Source organism: Bombus affinis, chromosome 9 (genome assembly GCF_024516045.1).
Source record: "Bombus affinis isolate iyBomAffi1 chromosome 9, iyBomAffi1.2, whole genome shotgun sequence".
Lineage (NCBI taxonomy): Eukaryota > Metazoa > Arthropoda > Insecta > Hymenoptera > Apidae > Bombus > Bombus affinis.
Window position 1 is genome coordinate 235,144 of NC_066352.1, and position 22,253 is coordinate 257,396.

Consider the following 22,253-nt stretch of genomic DNA (forward strand, 5'->3'; position numbering starts at 1 on the left):
TGTTTTCACGGCTGGATTATAGATTTTTTAATTTATTATCTTTCTTCTAATACTATGACTAAATTATTTTATATCTATCATCTTCATCAGGTAAATGAGAAAGAAAGAGAACGCATCGAAGCAAGACAAAAGATGTTCGAGGAAGGTTTAGCAATACGTACAGAAGCCGCGATACGTAAGAAAAAGCTGCGTGATGCAATGGAAAGAAAATGTGAAGAAATGAGAAGAAACAGAGTGCCTGAAATATACATCAATGAAGTAAAACGAATGATCAGCAATATACAATAAATACAATAAATTTATAATTGTAATTTGTCTATTTATCATTCACAATATATCCTGCGTACTATATCTGCTTAAATGAACGACTTTTACGCTTATCAAAATCACAGAAAACAAAATTCATGACATAAATACTACTTCTAAATATTACTTCCATAACATAACAACATTCGGATCGCGTTCAACAATATCTTCGATTTGTGCAGCTGATTGACCTGTACTACAACAAATTTCATCAAGACTGTATGTTCCTGTAAAGTACTTATAAACTGGATTGTTTTTCGTCTCTTCATTAAAAGGGGATCCCGACAAATATATTGGATACTGCAAATTACGAAAGTTGATAAAAGATAAGACAAATGATTATTTAAATGAAATGGATCTTTCACAATAGATCTGATAACCTTATATACTCGACGAATAAGACCTTCAATAAGACCAAATTGCACCAGCCTCCTTTCATTGATTCTTAGATTCTGAGGATTGAGACGTTGACACAAATCTCTCATGCTACTGCCATGTGTCATACTTGCATACATTCGATATATATCTCTAAGATATGCAGGTTGTCTAGCTAAAAATAATCGTTTGTAGAATGTTTTTACCTATTCTCATAAGTTTTCACAATGAAGATGTATAACTTACGGAATTTTGAAGCATATGCTATACATCGTTCTTGTAATTTTGTATTTTCGGCCAATTCTTTCAATTTGGAAGTTGCAGCATACACATTACTGTATTGAAATATTGGAATTAAAGTTACAACACCATAATAACTGGAAGTGAATAGAAACAATCAATACTGCAAAAATTATGTGTTTTAAATGAAATTTTGTATTTATGTACTTACATAAGATTCTGCACACAACTTTTAACTAGATTATTTTCCACGTCTGCTTCAGCTGCTATTCGTGCAACATGATTAAATCCATCTATGTATGGTAATACTTGCTGAGTGGTTAAATCCCACTGATCAGTTTGGAATGCTTCACGGCCCTCCAAGAATATTGGTACCTGATGATCAAGAACTGGTTTCGGCTCAGGTGCTAATTTTATGACTTTCAAATGGGACGTCATTGTCCCCTCTATTAAAATGTTATATTTTACATCTTTAACATTTTTGTACAAAACTATTCTTTATAAAACGCATTTACCTGTTAATGTACACATTTTGTGTAAATTCAAATCTTGCATTACATGTTGCAACATTTCTGCTAATCTTGTTTTATCCTCAGAGGCAGATAAAAAACAATTTTCTACCTCTAGGGCCATCTGAAAAATCAAATTAAGTTCGATAAAAAATGTTGATAAAGCAATTATTTCCAATGTATAGCTTCTTACTAAAAAATCGGACATCTTTTTCACAACAGGTTCATAATGTACAGTACGAGCTTCTGCATCACATACAAAACATAAGTTGAAATAAAATGCATTTCTTGCATACTTCTTGTCATCAATTTTTACTGGAAATCCTAGGATTTTATAATCCTTCAATGTCCTATACAAAATAAATAATTTAATAAACTAATTCAAAAGAAATTCTTAAATTTTCATATTTCTTTTTGCATCTACTTACACTGTGATAGTACTACGTTGCAATTTTGCTTTTGGTATAATATAAACACTGACATTATCAAAAATATCCTTTGAAATAAAATTATCTGGAACCTAGTAAAAGACATATATCATTATGAACTTTATAAGTTTTATAAGTTACATATAAAAATAATTAAAATAAAAAAATCAAAATAATATTTAATATACGTTGTGTATAACCTTTGCTAACCTGACAAGTAATCATTGGACCCACAATAGGATGAAATTCTGAAAAAAATATACATCTAATCGGATCTTCTTGTGCCTCATCCTTTGTATTCTCTGTTACTGATGTCATTTTTGCCGATTTCAATAACCTATAATAATATATAAAATATTATTAAAATATATTCACATGCATGTTAATAACGAACCGAATCTATTACTTATTTCATAATTTTAAACAAATTAGCAATCAATTTTCATATCAAAATAGTCAAAATCATAATACAATCAATACTTCTTCAAATTCAATTTTTATCTACATACATAGGAAAATTTTCATACATAATTACATACTGCAATTTTATGAAATTAAGGTTTTTATATGTGCTTGAATCTCTATTTACTTGTACAAAAATAAAAAACATTCTATTTTTTTAATTTATAAACAAATTTTTATTAATTAAATATGTATTAACTATAGTGAATATACCTTAAAATACATTTTATTTAGCACAATAAGAAGCATGAAAAATCTTTGAAAATTTGTAGTGTAACATCTCTTTCGAAATGCAATTTTTAAAAAACTACGTACTGCATAGATATGTGTCACAACATGTTTCTACTCATACATATGTGTACTCGAGAGGGAAAATGTGTTTATGCCATACCATAAAGGGAAATAGGAACACACATAAATGTAAGCAGAAGTATAAATAAATATTTTTTTAAACAGTCAAAAAGTGGGTTTAAATAATGAGGGTAATATAAATAGATGAACAAAAACACAAAAGTTATAAGAAAATAAGAATAAGAGGAGCAATGATAAAAATATGTAATGCATATTAGTAAGGAAAAAAGATAGTCAAGCATAAGAAAGAAACATCATGAGAAATAAAGAGAGACGGAAAGAGAAAGCAATTCAATGAATAAGTAAGAACAAGTGCCTGTGTAACAAAGAGAGGAAGAATATTTAACCTTCTTTGTTATATTATTGGTACGTAATTTTATTAACACTTTACTAAAGATTTATACATTCTTTTATCATATTTTTGTCACAATTATAGCTGTATCATATTGATGGCAGCTGTTTTTTAGTTATAGACATCTTGCAATCTGTAACCATATCTTATGTACATACATGTTTAAATTCTTTACTGCAATAAGTTTAGTTCATATCCTTTTTATGCCTACTATATGATAATATTTATCATAATTTTATAAACATATATTAAAAAAGTAATCTTTTTCTAAATATGCTTTTAAGATTTTATTATCATAATAAAATAAATTTTGTTTATCTTTTGAAAAATTAATGAAAAGATATTAATTGTTCTTTTATATTTTGGGATTATTAATGCTGTAGAATATATCTAAATGGTACTTGTCAAACTTTGGATCTTTTAGTACAATATGTTTCCAATATAATATTTCACCTATTAAAACCATGAAAGCTAATATATATCCAACTATAATTGCAATAAATGCACCTTGTAATTTATGAAGATCAACCAATGCTTTCTCTGACTCTGCTTCTTGTCTTATTTCCATAATTTTTGACCACTCCATGACATCACTCAACCATTTTTCAACTAATCCAATTTCTATTATACGCCTTATCTAAGAATATGCATTGTATAACATAGATCATTGCTAAATACCTTTTCTCATAATAGTTTTATGATAATTTACAAAAAGAGATACATACTAAAGTGTCAACCCTTGGTTTCAATGGTGAATTTTTTTCTAAACCAAGAGCTATTGGCATATTTATAACACATTCTTCCATGATATGTAAATTATGTTTTGATGATATATCCACTGTAGTTATATTTTCTTTTTGTTCTTTCTCTAATATCTGCCTCTTTACACGGACATGTTGAAGTAAATAAGAATTCTCATAGTAAGCAAAAGAACCGTTTGCCACTTTCTCAATAGCTTTATCTTCTTCTTGAATTAACTTGAATTTGTTACCAATTTCTTGGCTACTAAGATCTGATGACATTGAGAAAAAATTTTTATTCTCTTTATTCCATCCTCCAACTTCTATAGAACTTTTTGCCAACTGTTCTAATGTATCAATAGTAACTCTGCATACAAATTGCAATATAAATAAAGTATAATACATTAAAACGTTTTATTAAAATAATTTTCACCTGGCAACTGGATTCGCTAAAGTTGCAGTCATGCTAGCTCGATAAGCAACTGCAACTAAAATGCTATAAATCCACCACCATCCAATTAATACCCGTACAGCCCAAGAGCTTGGCAGGCTTGGCAATGAAATTTGAAATAGCATGCCATAAGTATATAAAATACTATTTTCTATTTCAGTGAATAAGTATAACCCCTTTATTTCTTTCTTCATTGATGTATTTTGGAAATGCATTTGATTTTTATACAAACTTATATGTTTTTTATATGATATTGATAAAAAATAAAATACAACCCCTCCTAAAATTAAAGTAAGGACAAGAGCAATCCAGGTGTAAAATCTAAAAAGCAATACATATTTAAATATATTTTATTTATTTATTAATTACATTTCTTTCATTTTATACTTACTTGAATGGAAGTATTAGAAGCTTCCATGAATTTTTAGTTAAAGATTCTGGTGTCAGAAAAGTAAGGCATTCAGTATTGTATGGGATAGTAAGGTCAAAGTAATTCAAGTGGTGCAATGTATAGTGCAAATCACCTAAATAAAATGCAGCCTTTCCTTGTATGGCTTCACCTACTAATCCAACATGAGTTTGATTATCTTCGTTGATGCCCCATTTCTCTAAAGTAATATTATCAGGCATATAATATTTTGGTTTAAAATTCATTGCTTTTGATATGATCTGCATTAACTGAAAAATATAAAAGAATAAAAATATAAGGCCATAAGTCTTGTATACATATAGTACATACTTCAAATTCTATTCCAAGACCTTCTGTGTTATTATTTGGTTGTTTGTTATAGTATGTTCTTGACTTTGTTGTCACTGCTGGAATATGCTCAAATACAGCAATTCTGAAATATGTATCAAATCTTTCTTACTATTTCTTAAAATAAAGTTATAGCTGCATTATAATCTTTTATACAAACTGTAAATGTTTTTCTTGTAAGTTAGTGATTTTCTCTGTAAAATGATTGGTACCATAGAGCAATTTGCCTTTGTACCAAGTATCTATATATTTTGTCACAATAGATTTTCTTTTACGAAATGGAAAATAGACCGTATCCAAATCAATTCTTTCTTTGGAAGCTTTCTCACCAGAACGATACTTGTATGCATTGTATTGGCGAATAAAAACTACATTAATTATCCTGTTCCAAAGATAATGCAAATGCGATCGGAATAAACGAGAATCATATAACAGTAAAAATAATCCACGGGTGTTAATAAGACGTTCTCTGAAAGTAGAAAGTGAAATTTAGTATTTGAAATACTAAATAATAATTATTAATAAATTTAGTATTTCAAATCTGATATTTGATTCTGATTTTAAACTGAAGTAGGAGTTGATTCAATTTTTTTGTTCCTTATCTCTGATAATATCTAATTAAATTCATATTAATAGAAATAATTTTCTATTGAAAAAAATAATGATAATTAATATTATTATAAATGAGGATAAAAGTAAGGGAGACTATAACAGAAGAAAGAATACTCTAATTAATTACTTCGTGAAATTAAGAATGCATATGTTTATATAAATGTATCATAAATAAAAGTACACAAACTATCCTAAACTATTGTGACATTATTGTGTATACATGATACCATGTATCCTCGTATTTCTAAATTAAGTGAAAGTTTAGCTTGTTCCATAGTCAACTATTTCTTATCTGATATCTTTGAATCATGATTCATAATAGCTTGGATTAAGTCACTTAATTAATTTGTATCTTGTACTTTACGCGATAAGGAACATTAAATGTTAATAATGGTTCTTATTACGTAATTTTCTACAATTGTTCAATCTAATACCAATCTAATCAAAATTGTTGAAGTCATTTATGACCCCAGTGATATCACTTAAAAGTTAAATTTAGTGGCAAGTACTCGCGATAAAATCGTATACCAATGTGGTTAACATGGAGCTTACAACCTTGCGATTCGATTCGTAACGCCCTATCGATCTGGTAGAGTTTCGAAATAAATGTAAAAGATGTAATATTTGTTTTGCGGGAAGTAAGAGTTAATGTATTTTAAAATGTCTGTAGAACTGCATTGGCAGTGGAAGTGGCAACAAAATCCTGTAGTTTGAAAAATGATAGGCCCTAAGCATCTTCTATTTGGAAAAAGTTACCAAGAATATTGCTAGCAAATGAACCTAATGAGTATATTTTTGTTTTAATTGATGATAGAGAAAAATTGATTTTCATCACTTTGGGTTCATAATAAAAATGATCTATATCTATGTTTTCGTCTTTCTTCAGGAAAACTAAAAAGCAATATAACCTTTTTAATTTCTGTTTAGTACGTTTAAGTTTTTTCAAACATCGTATGAGATAATTTCTACGAATTTCTAATTATATAATTTCTGGCTATAAATATATCGTAAAAGAATTATATCCAATTAAATCGTGAAATTGTAGATCTTATAACGAAAGTTTTCATAGAACTAGTTAATTTTCACAAATTAACAATTAAATTTCACAAATTTTAACAAATCAAGATATAGGTCATTTTTTACAATATCCATTGTATTATAAATGTAGCTTCTGACTAATAGAATGCATTATTATTTAAAAGATTGAAAAATTTGTTGAGGATTATTTTTTAATTGTTTGTAATATTCAATAATAGAATTACTAAACCCTTCAAAATGGAAGGTTTCTTTAACACTATTCTAATTAATATTTATTTATATATTTACCTTTCTGTATATTGCAAAAATTCAGCTGCCAAAAATCCATTAGCAATTAATATAATATATGCACTGCAATTAACTGCTTTTCCGTCGATCAAAATTCTCTGAACTCGTCGTCTTGGCTGTAAAAATTGTTCGTTATCACGCAGTGCAATCTGTAATGCATATTATAAATGATTATACACAAAAAGTTAAGAACAAATTAGAATATCTGATCTTACCTCGTATTTCAATACAGTTGAGGAACCTTTAATATTTTTAACATCTACGAGATTTCGATAAACAGAATCGCTAACAAAAACAATGCAATTCCTTTGGTTGATAATTTCTTCCACGATTTCTTCGACGACAGATTTCAAATTGTTTCCACTGTTCTCGCATTGATGCTCTTTATAAAATACACTATACAATTTTATAAATATTTGCTAAATGATTATTTCTTTTAATTAGAAACAAATTATAAATTAGGTTTCTCGTAAATTAACTCGTGGATTGTGGATATGAAATCTATATATATCTAATAAAAATTAATAAAATTATGCAACTAGTTATAAATGCAGTACAATTGTTAATTTTCCATTTCAATTTATATTCATGGAAACTGATCGTTTTATTCCATTAATTGAGTTTCGCTAAATTTTGTCTTTAATATATTAATAATAAACAAAAGGATGTAAAAAGTAAAAGTTTGAATAACAATTAAAATACCGCGCACAAGAAATTGACTAATTAAAATAATGTTAATTTAAACTTCATTAATGCCGTTACCTTTTACCGGATACCAGTATGATTTGAAGAAACAACGTAACAAGTATCATTGTTCGGATTCTACTGCTAAAAATTGCGACACGATTTCTGATTGAAACGCTTTACATACACATGCATGCCATCGACTCATCGGATCCTTTTAATTTGTTCTTTCGATCAGATCAAATATTCAGTAATCAATTCGGTAATCAAATATTCAGGAATCTCATTTGCAGGGGAATTAATTTACATAGAAAATGCAATCGATAATGTAAATATAACTTAACAGTCTCGTTTATATCAACTTTGAATAAAAGGTCATGGTGAGTTCAATTTATTTTTATTTTTATAAATCGATTGCAAAGTGTGTTAAAATGCTGAATTAAAAATCAAACTTCAATCAGTATGAATGTCGTTTAACATGGAATTTACAGGAGACATAAGATACATACCGAAAACAGAGGGAAAGTTAAAAATGTGTTGTAATTTGATAGTTTGAATGAAAATATTATGAGAAAATTTAAATAAATATCTATATGTGATGTTACAATTTAATATTATGTGTTACTTTGCATAATCATTAATGATATGAATTCTATATATAAATAATTACATTCCAATTAATGTGTATTATGAAACTTGTTATGATAGCGAAAATACATAGTAGACGAAGTGTAAATGCTATGCACTGCGGTATTGCAGTTATCATTATCACATACAAGTTGCTATAATTATTTATATACATAAAGTAGTCATTTTGTTTCTTTGTTAAAGTACGTCTACTTTTACGTTTGATTTGCCAAAATAACCGCAAATTGAGATATAAATAATTTTTTTTTCTAAAAATAAGTGTTTTTTATTATACTTTGAATAACTTAATCTTATTGTTTCCAAACCAAGCAATATATTAAATCACTTTTTATTATCAGTATATTATTCATACGCAAGTAAGCCTTCATTAACGGTTGAATGAGTTGCTATATGCAGTATATGTTGTACTTTCCAACGAGTGACTATTCATTGAAATTTTTATTTTTCTTGTGTGAGTATCAATTACATTTTTATAGACAAGAAAATAAAGTTTATTATTTAAACAATTTTATTAATTTAAAAAAGAGTAAAGTATGTAAATAGTACTTATGTGAACAATCCATTACTGATATTTCAATTTCATATTGAGATCATGATAAAAGCACGAACACCTGCATTGCTAGCAAAAAAACGAATGGAAATTCATAAGTCCAAAATATACGAAATGTCGTAAAATGTACTATACATAGTAGTAATACATACATGTGTATACCGTATGTATATTTTGTCAAATTTCTTATCTAATCTAAATATATTCTTTAACACCTGCCTACTAGTACGCCTTCATTCATAAGTACAAAAGATCTTCATAAATTAAAAATAAAATAGGATATTAAAATTTCCTATGATACTCATGGCCTTATGATTTAAAAAAATTAAAAGATTGGATTTAATACAATTAGACGACTGTACATTAATAAAAATTGAAATATAAAAAATTTCAATCTGTTTTTGTTTCTTTGTTATCATCCTTTACTGATACATATTTTATTTTCTCTGCATTGTAAAAAAATGAGAAAAATTTTAAAAAGCCTCATATCCTCTAAAACACCAAAATTGTGCTTGATTTTTTTATTGATTATCATATAAAATAAATGTAATATTTAAAATTGTGTAACTAATGTATTAATAATAGAGATGTACTATTATGTAAAATTATTCTTAGTAAAAGTTAATAAAACAATTTATGAATTATATAGCGTTCTCGAGAATTTAAAAGTATCGTCGTATATTGTATCAAGCACAAATTTAAACATTACTGTACTGTATAGGTGTTTTAGCCGAAGAACTTAGTTAAGATGAAGGATACAATAGCTGATCTACCAAAAGGCCCTTTAGACCCTTATAGAAAATCTGCAACATTTGATTGGAAATTATTGAAACTTAATATAGAAGGAAAAGATTTTGTTGAATTTCAGGTATATAGAAAGAGATATTATTCTAGTAATATATTTAAGAAATTTTAGTTTTATTTTCTTAATTTGGAACTTGTGTATGTAAAGTATGAATATATAAAGTTTCACATGTTCTTTGTCATTTCAGAAAACGTTGTGGGATTTTATGAAAAAGACATCAGTATTTCAAAGACATAGCTGTACTACATTAGATGAACAACGAAGGCTTTGTAATGCTCGTGTTCGAGCACTAAGGGATAATAATATTGCAGTATATATTATCAACAATAATAAATAAAAGAAGAAACAACTTTTACTTATATAAGCCATTTATAACTTTTTTGCAGAGTCCACTAACTCATGCACATTGGTTTAATATAGTATTTCAATATGAAGCCTCTATACCAATAAAAATGGGTGTGATGGATGGTATGGTACCAAGTACAATTCTTGCATTGGGTAATGATGATCATTTTCAGACTGTAGCAAAAATTCAAGAGGGAGAAGTAAGCATTAGTCTAATGAAACATGTTCCAAATATTCCAATACTGAATTTTAATAGAATTTTAATAAAATCAACCAGTATTGATCAGTATTTGACAAAATTTTATTTCAATCTTTATTTGGACTTATGCTAAAAGATTATAATAGTATTTTCTATTTATATAATACTATTTTCTTTAGTATACTTGTTGTTTTGCACTGACTGAGATATCCCATGGAACAAATGCAAAAGGAATAAGAACTACAGCTACATATGATGCAAAATCAAAGGCTTTTATCTTAAATACTCCTGATTTCGAAGCTGCAAAATGTTGGATTGGTGGTTTAGGTGAATAAATAGGAATATATACTTTATCAAATTCATAAATGAACAACAAATAAAAATTTGTGCATTTTTAGGAAAAACTGCAACGCATGCTATTGTATTTGCACAATTAATAACGCCAGATCAACAAAATCATGGTCTTCATACTTTTATTGTACCCATTAGAGATCCAAATACTCATATACCTTATCCAAATATAGATGTTGGTGACATGGGTGAAAAAATTGGATTAAATGGAGTTGACAATGGATTCATAATGTTTAACAATTATCTTATTTCTCGAACATGTTTGTTAAATAAAACAGCAGATGTTACTGAAGATGGGAATTATACAGCATCTGTGAAAGATAAAAGCAAACGATTTGGTGAGAATTTAAAGAAATTATGTTTTCTTTTTAACAGCAATTTTAGTAATATTTATATATTTAAATTCGTATAGGTGCATCCTTAGGTGCATTATCTTCGGGGCGTATTACCATTACATCCATATGCGCAAACTTTGCATCTGTTGCAATAACCATTGCTGTGCGATATTGTACCGTAAGAAAACAATTCGGACCATCGGAATTAGAAGAATGGCCAGTTATAAAATATCAAGCGCAGGTATTTAAATGAGTCGAATGAAAATCTAAAAAAAAATAAATAAAATGTATGATACAATTAAAATTTAACGTAAACATATAGCAATGGCGATTGTTTCCTCACTTGGCAGCAACATATGCTCTAAAAATATTTTCTGCTGAATTTGTAAATCAAATGTGCGAATTTAATTTCAAACTTATAACTGCAAAAAATCAAGATAATATTGATAATGAAGGTATGGAAATACATGCATTATCTTCTGCAACAAAACCAGTATGTTCGTGGACTAGTCGAGATATTATACAGGATTGTAGAGAGTCTTGCGGAGGACACGGTTATCTTAAAAGTACGTCGATTGTAAACTAAATACGATAAAATAATTTATACTTTGCTTTCATCTTATGTAATCTTTATTTGTAATTATTAGTCTCACGTTTGGGCGACTTGAGAGCTGAAAATGATGTAACTTGTACATTTGAAGGCGAAAATAATGTATTAATTCAACAAGCTAGCAATTGGTTACTAAACCAATGGTCAAACGTACTCAATGGAAAACCAATAAATTCTCCTTTAAGAACAGCAGATTTCATGAAAGATGCCAACAATATTTTAATGCAAACTTTCCCTTATACAACAGTTGATGAAACATTGAAACCAGAAAGTATGAAAATTAATTTAAACACTATTCACAATTCACGAGTTTATTTGATACTTCCTTTTTACAGATTTATTTTTATCCTTTACGTGGTTATTATGTTATTATTTAAAAAGAACATATGAACAGACACAAAATTTGAAACGCAAAGGCTGTGATGATTTCGAAATTAGGAACAATACTCAAGTATTCTTTGCACAAACATTATCTCTATTATATGGGCAGGTAATAACTTTCTTTAATATCATAACATAATTACTATGTTAACTTCATTAATATTTCTTTTTGTAGCATGTGATAATGAAGTACTTCATAGAATGTATTCAAAATCCTTCATGGAGATCAGAAGAACGCAATGTGCTAATAAAGTTATGTTCGCTCTATGGAGCAGCTATTTTAGAAAAAAGATTAGGAGACTTTTATGCTGGTGGATATGCGTCACCCAAGAGTAATATGGATACATTATTACGAAAAGGGATTATAATTTTGTGTAAAGAATTAGTTCAAGAGGCGGTAGCATTAGTAGATGTTTTAGCACCACCAGATTTTGTATTAAATTCTCCATTAGGAATGTCTGATGGTCAAGTACGTTATTTTATTTATTTTTAAAATCTCACATTTATTAAACCCACAATTATCTAAGTCTATTTTGTATATAGGTATATAAACATATCAAAGAAGAAATATTTAAAGTCAAAGAAAACTTTGAACGACCGTCATGGTGGAGAGAAATAGTACGATCAAAATTATGATATGTACATAACATGTAATTAATATTTTTTGTTATTATATTTTTAATATTTTCTATTATACATATAAAAATTATACACCTGGATAATAAAAATTTATTATAAAATTCTGATTTTTATTATTAGTACTTACAGAATGAATAGTAAATCATAATAATATTATAATTCTGTGTGTTTTTTTACTGTGATTAAAGATTTGTCTGCTTCTGCAAACCATTCATCATAAACCATTTGGGGTTCAATCATCCAAAATTTATGGAATGATATGGGTTCTTGTGAAGCAAGGTATGCAGTCGCATAATCTGAAGGGCGTGCCTATAATAAATATATATTATTGTTTTGAGAGAAATTACATTTATCTTAAATAAAATAAATAATTTCGTATAACATACTTGATGAAACATTGATGAATGTACAGGTTGCACTCTGATTCGTGATAGACATATACCAAAAAGATACATATCATCTGGAGTAGTAGATGATGGACATTCACATTTACCTAGTTCTATGATTTTGTGAACCAGAGATGCAGATAAAGCAACACCTGCTCCACCTGTTAAATATTCATACCCATAATCACTATCCCAGAGTTGAAAACCATATCGTTCTCCAATAGCAACTGGTGTGTTTGGATTGTAACATGTCAATAAACGTGACACGCGTGCCACACTAATTTATGTAAATAATATTATATTAATATCTATTATTAAATTGTATATATTATACATATATTACAAACAAATATAATACAGATATACAAACAAATATACATACCTAAAAATTGTGTCATCATCACTGATTATTAACCAATTTAAATTTTTCTTTTTTAATATTTTATCTGCTTGTACTAAAATGCTGTATGTTTTTGCACAATGCCCTTGTGTTGTATTTGGGACAATGAAACTATCAGGCAGATGTTTATCTATACTAAAAAGAAACATCACTTTACTGCTAATTAACACACATAATCATTGTTAAATTATATAATAAAAGTATTTATACCAGCAATATCACTAAAATAACCAATATTTGTAGCATATTTTGCCCATGTTCTTTTAATCACAGGAATTCTCTCAATATGAAATTTCGAACAAGTTTTTACAGCAAAATAGATATTTTCAGTGGTCACAGATGAACCCTTCATTTAAAATAAATTAGAATATTATTTAGAATTATAACTTATAATTACATTAGTACTGACTTACACATGGATGAAAAAATCTTGGATATGTAGCACACTCAGAATTAGATATGATACATATTTCAGATACATGTGTTAATCGTACTCCTTTACCAATTTTCAATACGAAAGATGCAAATTCATATGATGCATCAATTGAAAAATCATCTTTAGGTCTATCACCTTCATTAATTTTATGTACTAGGCTGATAAAACAAAAATCATATCAGGCCTATGATTTAAATTTTAAATTCATTCTAAAATACATCTTGTATAACATACTTAGCTAGCAAATTTGACGTTATTGCAAAACCTGAAGCTATATGTGGATACTTTAATTTTTTCTTATGTTCTGCAAAATGATGGATGATGGTTGGTTCTTGATCGTATAATGCATGACCAATCCATATATTCTAAAACAAATAGTCCATGTTTAACTATTCTAAGAAAAATTAAATATTTTAATAAGTAACATAATTTTAAAATAACATACTTTATTTTCTTTATATTTGAGAAGAATACTTAATAATTTATTCAATCTAATTACAGTATTCTCCAGACAGAAGAAAAACCATTTTGAAGTGGAATATGTATCCAATAAATAGTTTAAAAGTGGTATTATTGTCCAAGATCCATTAATATTCAATTTGTGAGATAAGATAATTTTGGGAGGATCCTAATGAAAAAAATTATAGATGTTTTGTGCAAAAGATTGTATTTTATGTATAATATGTTTTAATATTATACGTATCAAATATGCTTTATTGTACATACCTTATCAAGGGCTTCTGCTTGTTCAAGAATATTTTTCTTCAACATTTCAGCATGAGCCATATGATAACCTTCCTTTTGATCTAATATTACAATAACTATGTCACTGGGGTCTACAAAAACAGTTAATTTACAATTTGTATTTGATGATAAAATTAAGAATAAGTATACTATGTATAACATAACTTACCTAAACCATTTACATTAATCTTATCCACAAATAATATAAGAAATACGAAGTACATAGAATATATGTAAAACATTGTTTTCGAAAATTCAACTTAATTAATACACCCCCTGTAAGAAAAAAATTAAAAGACTTGAAATAGATAAAAACATTTCATACTAATTTAATAAAATAAGACCATATGAGTTGCAAATTGTTTAAAATATTAAGTTTAATAACGAATAATTTTAATATTTGAACGATATTTGATTCTTTTTTTATTTTAACTGATTGATAATACACAATACTAGATAGTAATAATTTACAGTTCAAAAAACGTATATAGTATATTTAAAGTATAAAAAATCACAAATATTTCTACACATTATAGTAGAAATATAATATTAACTAGATTAGATATTAAATACAATAACGTATTACCTTATACAAATTTACCATTAAATTCTTTGTCCAAATATCCACCATCATGAAACTTCTATCCACGTATGTATGTATTCTATCCATGTATATATACGTATTGAGCACACATATTATGGTTAATTAGTGTTAATAAGTAATAAATTTTCTTTTCGGTACTCGGTATAGGACTAGCAGGTACTAATAGTATAGTAATATCAGAAAGAGAAATTCAAAAATGTTCTCTTTGATAATATATATATTAATAAAAATGTTACAAAAATTAAAATTTTAGAATTTATATGACTCAATACAACAGATTCATTTTTGTAACTAATTAACTTTAAGTTAATTTATATAAAATTGATGTTTTAATATCTATGTGTGATATGTATATGTAATATGTTAAAAATATATTATGTATTGCTTATTATAGCATTTTATTAATCTAGATATTATAAGGATTATTTCTATTGCTAATTCTAAATTATACAATTATACCCTTTAAATTATGTAACTGACCTCAAAGTAATTGTAGGAGTACATAACTTAAAAAAATGTCATTACTGTATATTCTGTATATATACTGTATAAAATTTATTTACGTTTTAAATATTTGTTTACGGAATCAAATTTTGCAATGATTTGAACTTATTTTCAGTATCAATTTTTAATTTATTCATGATATAACTTTAGCATGAAAAGATTTTAATCTTACAATTTTTCATTTTACTAATACAATATTGTTTATTATTAACGTTAGTTGACAAGAGGCAATTATTGAATCAATTTAGTCTTATTAAAATTAAAATCGATATATTTTGTACAATGATATACAATCAAATGTTTAAAAAATATAATTATTTCTCATTTGAATAACTTAAAAGTTATTCTAAAAATTATATATTATATATAAACATTTTATATACAAAATTTACATGGTTTTAAAGAAAATACTGTGTGACATGTTCTTCTTTTTACATACAGCTCAAAATTCACATATTTATATGACCACATTCATATAATATTCACATATTATGTATACATATTAATTAGGTAAGAGATAATTTATTCATAACAGAAATTATTTCTATGGTATTTTATTAAGTGTATCACTTCTTCCATTTTTTTTTCATGTAATGGATACATACAAGGAACAACTATGAAATAATGAACAATTTATGAAGATAAATATTTTCTACCATATAATTGCGCCTTTTTTTCAAAGCCAATGGATTTAATAGGCGTATTTAATTTATAGAATGGATTCATTGAGTACTAAAGAAGAGATTAAAAATTTTATTATTATATAATATGAATAAAATATCAAATACTACAATATATACATCTTACCTTTATGTACATTTCATACATTTCATTGAAGAAATTTTTTATACCATCTTCATTTTTACTGTCATGTACCATGACAAATCGAATGTGAGTTGCAGTAACAAATGCACTCACGAACCATTGGTTAAATTTGTCTACAACTTTCAAATGCATATTTGTTGTTTTCCAAGTATGTTCATCTACAAGATCTAGGGCAGCATGTGCAATAAATTGGTTTAAATGAGTATAATCTTCTTTCTGTTAAAAATTCAATGATGTAAATATAATATTGTTTTTAAATTATAAGTATATTTTCATACTGTTGTATACAATCAGCAAATAATTGTATCATACTACTTAAATATAACCTATAAAAATGATGAACCTTTGCATCTTTCCCAGAATTGTTGAATTCAATTTCAAATAGAGGATTGTCAGTATGCCCGACGATTGCGAAATAATAGTTAGCTGTCATCTTGTTAATAGGCTTGGTGTATTTCAATTAAGATTTTACTTCCATACATTGACACTTTTACACCAAGTGTCATATGTATACGTAGGTATATATGTCGTATATGATGTATTAGTGATTACATAGGAAAAACTGTAATATTTATATACATATATATACGTATATTTATATACGATTTTAATAGTAAACTTGGAAATAGTATTATATATACATAAATTTCATTGCAGTACGAAAACTAAATTCGTATTTACCAATGATTATTTTTCAATAACAAATCTATTTAATGTAATATCTATAGCATATTATATTTTAATTATAAATTATATACTATATAACAATTGATTCACGGGAAGTAAACACAACTGACCACGTGATATATGTACTCTATCTATTGAGTTGTCTGTTGCTATCAGCTGATACCAGAGAGGAGTTTTCTCTCTGCTAATACTAATTTAATATACTAGATTATATAGTCTGTCCAATGAGACGAAACAGTGTCACATTTGAATTTCACTAGTCGGCAACCAGTAAATGCAGCTACAGCAATTACATTTTCTTTATGTTTACTGTCTCGTCTCTTTGGATAGACTATACTAGAGAGGAAATTTGCTCTCTGACTATATATACTAGTTAGAATTAGGCTGAATCCATACGAGCAACATGTTGCCGCACAATCCTGCTGCGACCATATGTCTTTCTTTGTTTTTCTATTGAGAACAATATTACAGTGAGATCATGCTTGCGTGCATTTAGGCTTATGGTATTATAGAGATCAATATGTGAAAAACAGTATGTAAAGTTATTAGAGAATTTTAAATTAAGCAATCTGATTTGTCCAACAATTGAATTTATTATTATCAAATACGAAAAAATTAAATTACATTTAAATTTAAATTTAATTTGTCATGGCTGATTAAAAACTAGATATGAATAAACAATTATCAGGAGATTATTCTATATGTGAAAATAAATACAAAATATAGAATAAAATTTTTTCATAAGACGCTTTATTTTCGAGAAAAGTAAATTTGAAAATTTATTATGCACTTATATCAGACCAATAATTAACTGTAAACACATTTAAATTTTCTTGAAAACAAGGCTTAAAACAGAAAAATTTTATTTTACATTATTGACTTCTTTTTGCATATAGAACGATCTCCTGCTTATTATTTACTTAGATCTGGTCTGTAATTATTCAAGTTTAAGTATACTTAACAAATCTTTAAACTCGATTTTATCAGAAACGAAGTTTCATATGCAAAAACTTTATATTTTCAACTTATTTTTTCACGATGAATCACCCCGTGCCCAGTTGTACCGCTGTTGTTGGAACAGCCTGTATTTATAGTGATTTTAGAGTATCAAAAATTAATAAATAGGATATAATATCAGGTAAACCAATATACAGTAATTTTATTTATTTAGTTATAAAGTAATTTAAGAAACTGCAGCCTAATCGCAATAAACAAATTTATATTAAATAAGAATTAAGTTATAGAAATGTTTAAAAGCCCAAACTGTTAATTATGTTTCAATAATAATTTGTAAAATAATTTAGTATTATGAACATTGTAACATTTTAGTAAAATTGTAAAACACTTTAGTCTAAAAATTCGTTTATACTAAACTTGTTTAAAATTTAAGCAAAATAAATCATTATTAAGAAAACAATATGTTAATATTACATTGATAGTCTTATATTTATTTTCCATATTATTTAAAAATAGTCCCATTATCTTTTAATCTAATCTTATCCAACATTCAAATTTATCTTTATGATTGCATTGAGAGTGGCAGTGGAAGTAGTGGTAACCTCTCATTTAAGAGACTCCTTTGGCAACCCTAGTATGGGGAGTAGGGGGTATTAAATATAGTGTTCAAGAAAGATGAATAATTGATGTTAGATAATAACAATGCAATTATTGTAAACATTTACAAAAGCTCTCTAATAGTCGAATAGAATAACATAAGACAAGGTCATTTTTATATTTGCAACTTAATATATTTAGAAAAAATATCATGTTGTAGATTCAGTATTTTGTCTAAACACTTTAATCGATCTTTGTTTATTTTATTTCTTTATTATTTATTATTATTTATATATTATATATTATTTATTTATATATGCTATTTATTTATTATTTTATTATTTTATTTGTCTTACTTTGAGGTTTTATATTAATCATGAGTTTTATCATGTTAGATAGCACTTATGAAAGTATTTAAGTATTTCTTTATGTGAAACTTGAAGTGTACAAAATTAAAATACAAATATAGTGCATATGTATAAGATAAGATAACATCCTATTTTAATAACGAGATAAGATAAGGTTAAACGATTTTTAAGGAATTTCCTAAATTAATGAGTTTATGACACTATATTGAAGCAGAAATTATATGTATTATAATACTGTCATTTTTGTTCTTCTGTATTTAATTTTATATATATAATAAAACTAATCAAAAGAAATTTTTGTATTAAGGTAATTTATGTTAATTTAACATATAATATTAATTTATTCAAACATAACATATTTATTACTATGTATTATTTTCAGAAACAATGTAGATTGATACAAATACTAATGTAAGAAGATCAGAATTTTATTTAAGCAATTAAAGATTGCGATATAGCATTGTTATATAAATAGGATATAGCAAATGATAGTGATCTATTTAAAGAATAAAAAATCATAAATATGGTCGAAGTAATTTTTGATTTTTACTTATATGTATAGAAATTCTCAGGTGTGTTGATTACTATAATATTTGTGTGATAATATTAAAATTCTTTACAAAAATTTGCATTGTGTAATTTACTTTATTTCATATAATTAATTGATTTTAAACTGTTTCAATTATATAGGTAATTAATCTTTTAATAAATGAGAATTTTGTTATAAGTTAGAAAAATGTATTTTATGTTGCAGAAATATGACATAACTAAACATGTATAATGTCTGTTTGATATGCTGACAAATGGAAATAAAATTATGTTGATTACAATACTTTAACTGAATGATAAAGTAGCTTAATTGTATTATACATGTATCATGGTTCGGCAAAGATTTCCAAATATTAATGGTAAACTGATATTAAAAATTTATGATATTAACTAATATTATTAATTTAGCTTCCATTATACAATATCATTTATGTAACAAACTCTCTCTGTAACTCTTTTTATTGTTTAAATTTTATTTTATATGTAGGTGTTAGAAGTGGTAAGCATTTTGTATTAACTCTTGTTACGGGTATAATTTTTGGATTTATCTCAGCGTACCTTTTAATAACATCTACAAAAAATGTGCCATATATATTTAATTGGTTTTCTGGTGGCCTTATGCTTTCAAGAGATCCACATCATTATTCAGACTTGGAGTCAGAGGTTTATATTTTGCTTTTTCTAATCTCTTCATATTTAGTTTTTAATCTTATTAATAAATACTATAGATTGGGCCAGAGATAGAGGTAAAGTTTCATGGTAAAGATGAAGATTTTCATAAAGATGAAGACAAAGTTGCGCAAGAACTTGCAAAGAAAGTACGTGTTCTTTGTTGGATCATGACTGGTCCAAAAAATCATCAAAGTAAAGCACAGCATGTGAAAGCAACATGGGGCAAACGTTGCAATATTCTTTTGTTTATGAGCTCTGCTGAAGGTAAATTATACTTTTGTAATACAACAATAACAACAATTCAAAGAATGATTTTTAACATGATACTGTAATTTATTCTATATTATATTGTAATTTAATATGTTTCCAGATGCAAATTTACCCACAATTGTTTTACCAGTAAAAGAGGGGAGAGATAACTTGTGGGCAAAAACCAAAGAAGCTTTCAAATATGCTTATGAAAAGTACAAAGATGAAGTTGATTGGTTTATGAAAGCCGATGATGATACGTACGTAGTTTATTGAAATTACAAATCTTAAGTTAGACATTTAGTTCAAATTTTGAAATGATTTATATAAGATCTGGTTGAAATTATATTAAAATCGCAAAAGATTTATAGTATGGATTTTTAAAGTAACGTTTTAAAGTTACACAATCGCATTTAGTTATGTATATTAATTTGTTGAATGGAAAATTAATTTAGATTAAGACCTTTTCAGATATGTGGTGGTTGAAAATTTACGATATATGCTGTCATCTTATGATCAAAATTCGCCATTATATTTTGGCTGTAGATTTAAACCGTTTGTGAAACAAGGATACATGAGCGGTGGTGCAGGATATGTACTTAGCAAGGAAGGTTTACGTAAGTTCGTAGAGGAGGCTTTGCCTGATCAAACAAAATGTCGATCAGATAATGGAGGTGCAGAAGATGTGGAAATGGGAAAGTGTTTGGAAAAAGTAAATGTCAAAGCAATGGACACTCGGGATCCACATGGTCGCGGAAGATTCTTCCCTTTTGTACCAGAGCATCATTTAATTCCTAACCACGTAGATAAGAATTTCTGGTACTGGAAGTATATTTATTATGATACCAAAGATGGCCTCAATTGTTGTTCTGATAGCGCAATTTCGTTTCACTATGTGTCGCCCAATATGATGTATGTTCTCGAGTACTTAATTTATCACTTAAGACCGTATGGTATTACACACGTTGTGGAAAAACTTACTACAGATCAATCAACCACCATATCGACTAAATACTAGTCTACATATTATTCTTAATTGAAATATGAAAAGAATAATTCTGTTCTTTATAAATTTCCAAACGAATATTATCAAACTAGAAAAAAGTATTTTGGATCTTAATAAATCAGGAAAAACAGATCTTGCAACATAAAAATTTTTTCCCAATTAATGGTTATGATAATTATTCAAGATACATTTTTGTTCAATTATTTTAAATTTTTTAAATTCTAGGTATGACGTATTTAAATTTGTTATTAATTCAATCAAATGATAATATTTTTCCCTTATTTTGTATGAGTATAACTAGTCTATTCGGGCCAACGAATTAGATGTTAATATATTCATTGAAAGATAAAATTTGTGATATATATATAAAATGTTTCATAATATATATAATGTTTATACATACCTATATGTAACGATGAGAAATTTATAATTTCATCGAAAGTGCAAGACAGGGTGTACTCTGTTCTACAAATAAATGTTACAAGCACATTAGAAATATTATTAATTATTAACATTATCAATTATTGGTATTTTTTATTATTTAGTTTTGATATCGCTGTACACATATGAATTTATACAAGAAAATCTAGTCTAATTTCAACCAAATATATAATTAGCTGATGAAATGAAGTTTTATTCTTTTATTGTGATTAGTTATTTTTTGCGAGTAATGAATTTTATATTATTTCGAACTCTCCAATAATTTCCATAAACATTTAAAAAGAAACAGGAGAATTATTCTATAACGATTTAATGATTCGTCATTGATGTCATCAATGTCATCAATTTACAGTAATTTACATGTACCTCTTT

At 26.6% G+C, this 22,253-nt stretch overlaps 7 protein-coding genes across 21 annotated transcripts in view; 3 read left to right on the forward strand and 4 right to left on the reverse strand.

Annotated features, from left to right (window-relative positions):
* LOC126920156 (cilia- and flagella-associated protein 45-like) overlaps positions 1–311 on the forward strand; it is a 35,812-nt gene extending 35,501 nt beyond the window's left edge. For both annotated transcript variants that reach the window (XM_050730144.1, XM_050730145.1), the window contains one exon: positions 91–311. In XM_050730144.1, coding sequence (XP_050586101.1) covers positions 91–288 — 198 coding nt within the window. In that variant the 3' untranslated portion in view covers positions 289–311. The remainder of the gene's footprint in view (positions 1–90) is intronic.
* On the reverse strand, positions 299–2,742 carry LOC126920162 (GATOR complex protein NPRL2). 5 transcript variants are annotated; one of them, XM_050730153.1, is made up of 9 exons: positions 2,636–2,742; positions 2,069–2,195; positions 1,859–1,950; positions 1,624–1,780; positions 1,437–1,554; positions 1,133–1,367; positions 928–1,058; positions 687–856; positions 299–606 (listed from the first exon to the last, which is right to left on the reverse strand). In XM_050730153.1, exons 1-9 carry the CDS (start codon positions 2,638–2,640, stop codon positions 430–432), a joined length of 1,212 nt encoding a protein of 403 aa, XP_050586110.1. In that variant the 5' UTR covers positions 2,641–2,742; the 3' UTR covers positions 299–429. The 5 variants fall into 5 exon arrangements, with proteins under 5 accessions (XP_050586110.1, XP_050586111.1, XP_050586109.1 ...); XM_050730154.1 differs by having other exon boundaries at positions 2,534–2,682; XM_050730152.1 differs by lacking the exon at positions 2,636–2,742 and adding an exon at positions 2,398–2,483.
* Positions 2,594–12,766, forward strand: LOC126920149 (peroxisomal acyl-coenzyme A oxidase 3-like). Of its 5 annotated transcripts, XM_050730133.1 has the most exons (13): positions 2,816–3,037; positions 9,513–9,659; positions 9,784–9,906; positions 9,983–10,141; positions 10,320–10,467; positions 10,539–10,829; positions 10,904–11,067; positions 11,149–11,392; positions 11,474–11,707; positions 11,772–11,926; positions 11,993–12,286; positions 12,361–12,467; positions 12,645–12,766. In XM_050730133.1, the coding sequence occupies exons 2-12, from the start codon at positions 9,540–9,542 to the stop codon at positions 12,451–12,453; spliced, it is 2,025 nt and encodes a 674-aa protein (XP_050586090.1). In that variant the 5' UTR covers positions 2,816–3,037; positions 9,513–9,539; the 3' UTR covers positions 12,454–12,467; positions 12,645–12,766. The 5 variants fall into 5 exon arrangements, with proteins under 5 accessions (XP_050586091.1, XP_050586090.1, XP_050586089.1 ...); XM_050730134.1 differs by lacking the exons at positions 2,816–3,037; positions 12,645–12,766 and adding an exon at positions 2,594–2,740 and having other exon boundaries at positions 12,361–12,557; XM_050730132.1 differs by lacking the exon at positions 12,645–12,766 and having other exon boundaries at positions 12,361–12,557.
* On the reverse strand, positions 3,043–7,809 carry LOC126920147 (ionotropic receptor 21a-like). 3 transcript variants are annotated; one of them, XM_050730128.1, is made up of 9 exons: positions 7,672–7,809; positions 7,125–7,305; positions 6,910–7,025; positions 5,132–5,440; positions 4,954–5,056; positions 4,606–4,892; positions 4,197–4,535; positions 3,749–4,130; positions 3,043–3,660 (listed from the first exon to the last, which is right to left on the reverse strand). In XM_050730128.1, the coding sequence occupies exons 1-9, from the start codon at positions 7,719–7,721 to the stop codon at positions 3,379–3,381; spliced, it is 2,049 nt and encodes a 682-aa protein (XP_050586085.1). In that variant the 5' UTR covers positions 7,722–7,809; the 3' UTR covers positions 3,043–3,378. The 3 variants fall into 3 exon arrangements, with proteins under 3 accessions (XP_050586085.1, XP_050586084.1, XP_050586086.1); XM_050730127.1 differs by having other exon boundaries at positions 6,910–7,058; XM_050730129.1 differs by lacking the exon at positions 5,132–5,440 and having other exon boundaries at positions 6,910–7,058.
* Positions 12,546–15,231, reverse strand: LOC126920161 (beta-1,3-glucosyltransferase). Its single transcript, XM_050730150.1, has 10 exons — positions 15,009–15,231; positions 14,592–14,698; positions 14,405–14,514; positions 14,124–14,306; positions 13,913–14,043; positions 13,656–13,836; positions 13,453–13,588; positions 13,225–13,372; positions 12,843–13,119; positions 12,546–12,765 (listed from the first exon to the last, which is right to left on the reverse strand). Exons 2-10 carry the CDS (start codon positions 14,662–14,664, stop codon positions 12,610–12,612), a joined length of 1,395 nt encoding a protein of 464 aa, XP_050586107.1. The 5' UTR covers positions 14,665–14,698; positions 15,009–15,231; the 3' UTR covers positions 12,546–12,609.
* Positions 15,232–16,068: 837 nt separating this feature from the next.
* LOC126920186 (probable trafficking protein particle complex subunit 2) lies at positions 16,069–16,917 on the reverse strand. The gene is made up of 3 exons (XM_050730199.1): positions 16,699–16,917; positions 16,338–16,571; positions 16,069–16,262 (listed from the first exon to the last, which is right to left on the reverse strand). Exons 1-3 carry the CDS (start codon positions 16,786–16,788, stop codon positions 16,164–16,166), a joined length of 423 nt encoding a protein of 140 aa, XP_050586156.1. The 5' UTR covers positions 16,789–16,917; the 3' UTR covers positions 16,069–16,163.
* Positions 16,918–17,930: 1,013 nt separating this feature from the next.
* On the forward strand, positions 17,931–21,572 carry LOC126920165 (glycoprotein-N-acetylgalactosamine 3-beta-galactosyltransferase 1). Of its 4 annotated transcripts, none has more exons than XM_050730162.1 (7): positions 17,931–18,180; positions 19,347–19,536; positions 19,719–19,872; positions 20,001–20,176; positions 20,242–20,449; positions 20,556–20,694; positions 20,906–21,572. In XM_050730162.1, exons 3-7 carry the CDS (start codon positions 19,842–19,844, stop codon positions 21,450–21,452), a joined length of 1,101 nt encoding a protein of 366 aa, XP_050586119.1. In that variant the 5' UTR covers positions 17,931–18,180; positions 19,347–19,536; positions 19,719–19,841; the 3' UTR covers positions 21,453–21,572. The 4 variants fall into 4 exon arrangements, with proteins under 4 accessions (XP_050586119.1, XP_050586122.1, XP_050586120.1 ...); XM_050730163.1 differs by lacking the exon at positions 17,931–18,180 and adding an exon at positions 18,540–19,271; XM_050730164.1 differs by lacking the exon at positions 17,931–18,180 and adding an exon at positions 18,540–18,764.
* The last annotated feature ends 681 nt before the right edge of the window (positions 21,573–22,253 follow it).

Excerpts from the sequence above, each read along its gene's own strand:
- LOC126920162 (XM_050730152.1), bottom strand. The coding sequence starts at position 2,468 with ATGTTTTTTATTTTTGTACAAGTAAATAGAGATTCAAGCACATATAAA. Across the intron at positions 1,555-1,623 it reads AAAAGATGTCCGATTTTTTA|ATGGCCCTAGAGGTAGAAAA; the intron begins GTAAGAAGCTAT and ends TTGATTTTTCAG. Across the intron at positions 857-927 it reads AGCATATGCTTCAAAATTCC|CTAGACAACCTGCATATCTT; the intron begins GTAAGTTATACA and ends GATTATTTTTAG.
- LOC126920147 (XM_050730127.1), bottom strand. The coding sequence starts at position 7,721 with ATGATACTTGTTACGTTGTTTCTTCAAATCATACTGGTATCCGGTAAA. Across the intron at positions 7,306-7,671 it reads ATACTGGTATCCGGTAAAAG|TGTATTTTATAAAGAGCATC; the intron begins GTAACGGCATTA and ends AAAATTGTATAG. Across the intron at positions 4,893-4,953 it reads GTCTTGGAATAGAATTTGAA|TTAATGCAGATCATATCAAA; the intron begins GTATGTACTATA and ends TATATTTTTCAG.
- LOC126920149 (XM_050730134.1), top strand. The coding sequence starts at position 9,540 with ATGAAGGATACAATAGCTGATCTACCAAAAGGCCCTTTAGACCCTTAT. Across the intron at positions 11,393-11,473 it reads AGGACACGGTTATCTTAAAA|TCTCACGTTTGGGCGACTTG; the intron begins GTACGTCGATTG and ends TGTAATTATTAG. Across the intron at positions 12,287-12,360 it reads TAGGAATGTCTGATGGTCAA|GTATATAAACATATCAAAGA; the intron begins GTACGTTATTTT and ends TTTTGTATATAG.
- LOC126920161 (XM_050730150.1), bottom strand. The coding sequence starts at position 14,664 with ATGTTTTACATATATTCTATGTACTTCGTATTTCTTATATTATTTGTG. Across the intron at positions 13,837-13,912 it reads ACGTCAAATTTGCTAGCTAA|CCTAGTACATAAAATTAATG; the intron begins GTATGTTATACA and ends TTGTTTTATCAG. Across the intron at positions 13,589-13,655 it reads CAAGATTTTTTCATCCATGT|GGTTCATCTGTGACCACTGA; the intron begins GTAAGTCAGTAC and ends TTTTAAATGAAG.
- LOC126920186 (XM_050730199.1), bottom strand. The coding sequence starts at position 16,788 with ATGACAGCTAACTATTATTTCGCAATCGTCGGGCATACTGACAATCCT. Across the intron at positions 16,572-16,698 it reads ATTCTGGGAAAGATGCAAAG|AAAGAAGATTATACTCATTT; the intron begins GTTCATCATTTT and ends AATTTTTAACAG. Across the intron at positions 16,263-16,337 it reads TGTATGAAATGTACATAAAG|TACTCAATGAATCCATTCTA; the intron begins GTAAGATGTATA and ends TCTCTTCTTTAG.
- LOC126920165 (XM_050730162.1), top strand. The coding sequence starts at position 19,842 with ATGGTTCGGCAAAGATTTCCAAATATTAATG. Across the intron at positions 19,873-20,000 it reads AAGATTTCCAAATATTAATG|GTGTTAGAAGTGGTAAGCAT; the intron begins GTAAACTGATAT and ends TTTTATATGTAG. Across the intron at positions 20,695-20,905 it reads ATGAAAGCCGATGATGATAC|ATATGTGGTGGTTGAAAATT; the intron begins GTACGTAGTTTA and ends AGACCTTTTCAG.